At 39.8% G+C, this 7,616-nt stretch overlaps 1 protein-coding gene across 2 annotated transcripts in view; it reads left to right on the top strand.

The window, feature by feature from the left end:
* Positions 1-7,616, top strand: part of Papss1 (3'-phosphoadenosine 5'-phosphosulfate synthase 1) — a 114,294-nt gene that overhangs the window by 34,198 nt on the left and 72,480 nt on the right. For both annotated transcript variants that reach the window (XM_008846534.3, XM_017801481.2), the window contains exon 6: positions 6,189-6,302. In XM_008846534.3, the coding sequence (XP_008844756.1) occupies positions 6,189-6,302 (114 nt within the window). The remainder of the gene's footprint in view (positions 1-6,188; positions 6,303-7,616) is intronic.

Genomic DNA, 7,616 nt, shown 5'->3' with positions numbered 1-7,616 from the left:
GAGAAGGATCAGGAAACAGTATTGGTTCCCCAGGTGTCTGGGGCCCCAACATTAGAAATGGCGCAGGTCCCACACTAGGAGTAGCGAACAGCGGGGGAGATGGAAGGGTGAATGTGGCTTGGGGAGTCCAGACGTGGAGAGCTGTGCTATAGATTTACCCCAAGAGGACTGAGGATAGGAGTGCAGGCTAGGAGAGTTAGCCGGTGGTGCAGGTCCAGGGACGCAGATAGAGGTGAGGGCGGGGCCAGGACCAGGAGCGGTGCTCCTGGGGCCCAAGAAAGGCCCTAAATTGGTGTGGGTGAGAAGGATCAGGAAGCAGTATTGGTTCCCCAGGTGTCTGGGGCCCCAAGACTAGGAATGGCGCAGGTCCCACACTAGGAGTAGTGAACTGCGGGGAAATGGAAGCGTGAATGTGGCTTGGGGAGTCCAGACGTGGAGAGCTGCGCTATAGACTTACCCCAAGAGGACTGAGGATAGGAGTGCAGGCTAGGAGAGTTCAGGTTTAGTTTTGATGTGTGTTTTTCTCTCACCAACCAGTTCTTCTACCCCTGACTTCATTTGAGTGTCTGGAGTTCAGTTCACTTCTGATCCTTATTGGGTTTAATTTAGTTTATAAGGGTTCAGTCTTTGAAGATTGCCTGTTTTGGGCATGAGCCACGAATGAGGTGCCTGTCACCTGCTTCTCTGCCCAGCTTGTTTTCTCCGGAAAGTACATTATTGACTATTGCTGGGTTGTTACCAATTCAGAAATAGCTTGATGGAGGATCTATATGCATAGGGCAGGGTGGAGTATGGGGAATCAACTTTCCGTGACTTCTTTAGGGTGCCTCTCTCCTAGCACCTCCACATGTACGCATCAAAGCTCTGTGAACTCCATTGTTTAAGGGGTTCTTAAGGAGACTTTCTGTAGGCAGTGATTGGTTAAGTCATTCACTAGTTAACTCAGTCTCTTAACCCCTATCTTCTCTCCAGAGATGGGGTGAGGGGAGACTGAAGGTTCCAAACCTGTAATCAGAGTAATACTTTTGGTGACAAAAATTCCATCCTGAAGCTGTTTAGTTGATGACAACTAAGAGCCTCTTCATTGGAAAGACAACACTTAGGAGTCCAAGGGTTCTAGTTCTGTGCCAGGAACTGGGGACAAAGACCAAATACATATATGCATTTCCCATTGTACCATGACTTTATTAGAGAAGAGACCAGCATGATGTGAGACTGTGGGAGAGTGAAAGTGCCGGAGAAGTGCTGTGCCCATGGGGATGCTTGTGGTCGACAGAGTTGTCTTCATTGGCATTACTTTGGAGAGACTCTACTGAAATGAATTCTATATGGAATTCTTTAATGTCAATAAGAAAGATGAATTGCATATTTCAGTGTCTAAGAAAACCTGTGTTTAGCATCCTGTACAGTGCCATGAGTGCTTTGGTTTCCATGGGTACTTTGGCATAATGCCATGGGTCCTTTTCATCTCCGAGTTGTCTAATTTCTCTTAGTTTGGCCATGTGATGTCGCAGGAGTAGGTAGTGTCATCATTTAAAGAGCACAGCTCTAGGCATTTAGTCAAAAGGACCTTCATTTTCTTAGCATGCTTCATTTGGCCTGCATTTTTTCAAGAACACAGGAGGGTTTTTCTTTTCTTTCTTTCCACTAACCCGAGTGGTCACTAGGTGGCCTGCTAGTATTGTGTTTTAATGTGCCTTGTCATAACCCAAGGAAGTAGGCTTCTTGCCGCTGGATTTGATCTAAAGTGATATTTTAAATGCTGTTTTTAAATCTACCAGGAACTCTAGATTTACTAGTGCTATAAATTATTTAAAGATTTGTCTTCTTACAAAAATGGTGGTTTAGTGCTCTAAATGGATTTTATACTGCACATAAAAACCAGACTTTGTAGCTCAGTTTTAAAGTGTTGCCAGAATGTCTTTTGCTCATGCTTTAGATACATGTAGTTTAGATAATAGAAACTTAATAGTTGAATAAAAATATGAATGAGCCCTAGCATTCAAATATGTTGCACAGATTTGTCTGTGGAAGAAAGTACAGAAAATACTTAAAGGAAAAACTTTAAATGTGGAATTGCTGTTTATTAACATGCTCAGAGTTCTATAGGAAGATTAAAATAAGAGGACAAAAGTTGCCATTTTTAGATATTGAATGTCCTACCTACCAGTTTCTGGGTAAAACCAAACAATTTTCTGAACAAGGATATAGATACATCACATATCTGGCTTAGATTATGTCTGATCAGTTAAGAAAAAAAGTTTATCTATGTTACATTTAAAGTTAAGTTAAAATTAAAAATTCATAGCACCATAATATTTCTAGACTTTGAGGTATAACAAGTAAGCCGTCATTAAGATAATATGTGAATTCTTCACTGACCCTTGCCTCAGGACAGTTCTGAGTAGCCCCCAGTCTGTTGTTACCCTCGACATTGGAACATTGGGGCCCCTCAGATGGGAGGTGAGGTGTCTAGGTATGTAAAGACTTTCTCTGGCTTGGCTTGTGATCTCTTTTTTGTTTGAAAGGAAGTTTGCTGAAATAAAGGGGTTGCTATGAACAAGAGGAAGAACACATTGTTTTTGAGAGCCAAGTGTGTCTGGAAATCCCAAAAATTCCAAATGAAAGGAGCAGCTCACATGTCAGGGACTGTGAATTCTGTTATCCAGATAGTGAGCCTCACTTTGAAGTGGTTTTGCTCCTTTTGGGTGTTTAGTGGTGGTTTTGGAAACTGAGATTTGCCATTAAAATGTGCTAGAAACTGGCCATGCCTGTGCTTTTAAGATTCTCTTTGTATTCCATTTCTTAATTTAAAAAAATATTTATTATTTTTATTTTACGTGTGTGAGTGTATTGCCTGCATGTATATAAGCACACCTGTGTTGTGCAGTGCCCATGGAGGTCAGAAGAAGGTATTGAATCCCCTGGAACTGGAGTTACAGATGGTTATTAGCCACTGCATCCATGCTGGGAACTGAACCTGGGTCCTCTGCATGAGCAGACAGTGCTGTTAACCTCTGAGCCATCTCTCCAGCCCATCTTTGTATTTCTGATTTCAGTTCTTTTGTCTCAGCACAGAATCTATACACAGCTCACTTCTACTGAGCAGATGTTCCATGTTCCCATTGACCATGCTGCTATGTTTTTATTAATTCCTTAATATTAATTTTATCTTTTTAGAAGAAGAAAACAGTAGCAAACTTTTGAACTTTTGCTTGGCATTGGTTAAGCACCAGAATTGAATACCTAAGTTGTAAGGCTAACATTTACTTTGCAAGTATTGTTAGCTATGAATCTGAAAAGGGAAGAATTTTTTGAGATGCTTTTGATGAGAAAACCATTTTGAGTTTACAGTACAAAAACATTTCTGCTCTATCCTAAAATGACTATAGTTCTCATACTGATTTAGGAAGCGGCACATGACTAAATGCGCCAAAGCACAATGTTTGTGAGAAAAACTTCGTCAGGGAATAATGGAGTTGTGCTTGTGTTGCCCTCTGCATCTTACACTCGTTACCCAGGGGGTGTTTCGATTTGCCCACAGATTATTTGTTCATCTGTCTGTTAACTTGGTGTGATTGGAAGGAGGCTGTAGAAACATTTGTTCCTTTGTAGGTCTTGCATGGACAAAGGCAGTGGAGTCAGATAGCCTGTGGGTACTCCCTCTATGGTTCTAGTGAGGGCTGACTCTTGGTGGAGGGAAGATCACAGGCCTAGAGCCTCACAGTGGGTCCGTCACACTGCTGTTCATTTGTACTTTGGAGCTGCACGTGGGGATGCTTGCCTAGTAGATCAGCTGAAAATTAAAAGTGCATGTTGCATCCGACCAGACTTAAAAGATACTTCTAAGAATGCTTTCTTCTGATCTCAGATTGTTGACAGTTGTCAATTGTAAATACAGGAAAGGGGAGAGCACTAGTCTCCATCACAACACAAAAGGATCCCATCCTTGCCAACTATACAGGCAAAGGCAGAAATGGCAAAGCAAGCTTTGTGGAGGGTTACTCTTACTGATGGGGGCTGAGATGGTGCTTTTTGGATTTCCTGTGTGATCTGCTCATACATAGTGCATTCTAATTTTCAAAATGCTCAGGGTTCTTTAAGGTGGTGGAAATGGAAGTTGGTTCTCTTTTTTGCCCCGTGGCAGGGTTTGAAGAAATTGGTTTACAACTGTTCACTTCTCCTTGATAAAGCTATTTTGGGCCTAACAGAAATGTTGACTATCTTTTTGTGTAGAATATTCTTAACGCACTGAAAGATCATGTACTGATCAGGAGCCCTTGGAATTGTAAATGTTTAGCAGAGTTCGTTTATGAAAGTAAATTACAAACAGTATATGTGACGACATTTTTCATAGATTGGTTTTTATGGAGAAAACACTAAAGGATATTTTTGGAGTTAAAATTCCAATTATAACACTGGATTCTGACATTCAGTTCTAACACTGACTTTTATGACTTTGGGAAAAATAACTGTTTCTAGCTTTATTTCTCTCATCTATTAGATAGAAATATTAATAGTGCTGCCTCAGAGCTGTACTGAGAATTCTGTGAATTTAATGTGTGCCAAGAGTTTAGGATCGTTTCTGGCATGTGGCATGTGGCAAGCACATTGTTGTCGTCATCATCATTGTCACCCTTGTCATTTATTACTAGTTGTATTAAGTGCTTTGGAAGACAGGGAAGTTGGTGGAACTGGGAGGAGTTGGGGAATATACAAAGTACAATGCATGAAATTCTCAAAGATTGATAGTCTTTCTTACAGCAGTTGTAGCTTCCTAACAATTGATGCCATGTGGCAGGAAGCACACACTAGCCTTTTCACAAGGACTTCTTTCGTTTGACTTTGCATTTACAACACCTCCATATATGGTCTGGCTTGGTATGTCTAGGTTTGTTAGCACATCTGAGTGTCTATACCATTTTGCATTCCCACCAGCTATGAATGCAAATTCCTGCTGCTTTATGTCTTCAGCAGTGTTTAACCATTGTCAGTGTTTTGGATGTGTATTGTTTTAGTGAGTGTACTGAAGTATCCTCAGTTAAATTTATAATTCTCTAATGATATACGATGCTGAATATATTTCATAGGCATATGTACCCCATATGCATATCTTTGGTGAGGTGTTGATTCAGGACTTTCTCTTGGCTATTGGGGTTGTTTTTGGTTCCATATGATATTTAGGTTTGGTTTTCTATTTCTGGGAAGAATGTCAGTGGTACTGTGGGGACTGCATCGAATCTGTAAGTTGTTTCGGGTAGGATGGACATCTTAACAATATTCTTCCAACACATGAATATGGAGTGTTTTCTCTGTGAATTTTAAGCTGTTCTTTGTATATTTTGGATATCAGTCTTCTATCCCTTGCAGATAGTTTATTCTCTTGAGAATCATTTTAGTTTAAATAACAAAGTATTGCCTGGATACATGTATAAGAAGCTCTTATATGGTGCTATTTTGTATGCTAATAGAGGTTAGTGGATTTCCTGTTAAAAAAGAGTTGAAGTGATTAAACCCATTTGTAATTCTTAGGGTCATGGTAATGTGTTATGTACAAGTCTTGTAAGATCTCCTAAACAGTATGTAAATCACACACTTGCCCTCCCTTCCCTTCATATACGTATGTGGCGCTTGTGCGATAAATGAGAAGAAACCTTCTTTCACTGTCCTTAGTCCTTGGAGCTTTGATTAAAGTTCTCGACCATTTCACATGAGATTAAAATACCATTTTTCAAATGATGATGGGGGGGCTGTGTGGAGTGAAGCTGACACATGATGGAATATAAGTTAAAAGGTGGTTTTAGTGGCACTAGGGATGAAGGTACAGGGACAAAAGTGGAATAAAGTGATAATGTTTCAGATGGTTTGTCTTCCTTTTGAATTCTTTTCATCCATGGCATTTGACGTCACCTCTATTTGTAGTTGCCTGCTTTTGACACAATAAATTCTACGAATGTAGTCTTTCCCACTAGATAATGGAACATAATGCTTAATACTTCTCCAGTGTGGGATGTTATCTGAGCGTAGATTGCCTACCTTTAGGAAACTTGATGGGGGAACTCAGCACTAAAACCCCCTTTTATGCAAGTTTTTAACATCTGAAATGCTGATTTTCTTCAGTAAGATACCTTTTAGAGAAACCTGAATTGTAGGATCAAACATTTAATTGTCCTCTTATTGTTATAAAGGACATTGTCCCTGTGGATGCCTCTTATGAAGTAAAAGAACTGTATGTTCCAGAAAATAAACTTCATTTGGCAAAAACTGATGCAGAAGCATTACCAGCACTGAAGATAAACAAAGTAAGTTCCCTGTTGCTGCTCAGACTGTGATTGCAGCCTTGTGTGTAGTTGTTAGTTTGGTAGATATGTGACTTAGCAGCTGTGTTTGAAACCAGGGTGGAAGAAGGAGGCTCAGGGTGTTGTGCTGTACATGTGCCAGGGAGGGGGAAGAGTTTAATTGTAGAATGATACTCCCACATTACCATGGCTTTGATTTGCTTTTAGTCATAAGATCTGTTTATTTTGAAATATCAAAGGAGAAAGATTGTGTGAGATTTGGAGGCTTAAGAGAAAGAATGGTTTAAAAAAACATTAAGAAATACTAATCCATAATAATTAAAATGAACATTTTTCCTTTAAACATGTTTCCTAATCTCCTGTCCAACACTCAGCTCTCCTTTGTATTAAGAATAATTGATGTATTAAGAATAGTTCTGTTGTATATCTTCTAATGATATCATTAGGTGTCTTTTTCAACTAAAAATTACTGAGTTGAACTAGGCAGAATAAGTGGAAACTAATTTATTTTCAAGTTCTAGGAAATTTAAAGTTGCACTACGCATGCATATTTTATTTTGTTTTTTAAATTTATTTTTATTTTATATGTATATCTTTTTTTTTTTTTTTTTTTTTTATTTTTAGTGATCTTTCTTTCTTCGTGTGTGTGTGTGTGTGTGTGTGTGTGTGTGTGTGTGTGTGTGGAACTCACTATGTAGACCAGGCTGGCCTTGAACTCATAGAGATCTGCCTTTGCCTCCTAGTCCTGGGATTAAAGGCATGTGCCACCACTCCCGGTTTATATGTATAAGTCTTATGCCTGCATATGTGTAAGTACACCCATGTCACACAGGGCCCATGGAGGACAGAAGGGGGCGTCAGATCCCCTGGAACTGGAGTTTTGGATGATTTTTTTAGTTGCTATGTGGGTGCTGGGATTTGAACCCGGGCCTCCTATGAGCCATCTCTCTAACCATATTTTAAAAACAGGGGTTAAAGAAAAAGGATATGGAACAGAAGATGGATTTTTTTTTTTTTTTTGTTGTTGTTGTTGTTAGGCTTACTTCTAAGGTAACAAAAGTCCAAAACACCTAGGGAAGTGTCAGTTCTGAAAGTACCGAGAAAAAAGACTCAACTTCTTGGCCTGGAGAAGACTCCTTAGTAGTTGTTCAAATCTTTGGTAGGAGTTGGTCTTGATGGACTTTGTGTGACTGGTATCTGAAAGGAATCTAAGACATGTTGGTGAGTGTCAGGGATGGCATAGAGCAGAAAGGTTCCAGCTAGCTATGTTGGAAGAACGAGAGTTTGTTACACCCCTCCACCACAGAGAGGAGAGAG

This window comes from Nannospalax galili, unplaced genomic scaffold, assembly GCF_000622305.1.
Source record: "Nannospalax galili isolate Female #2095 unplaced genomic scaffold, S.galili_v1.0 scaffold2423, whole genome shotgun sequence".
In the NCBI taxonomy this organism is placed as follows: Eukaryota; Metazoa; Chordata; class Mammalia; order Rodentia; family Spalacidae; genus Nannospalax; species Nannospalax galili.
The sequence above is the reverse complement of the archived record's forward strand: the minus strand, read 5'-3'. Positions and strand labels throughout refer to the sequence as shown.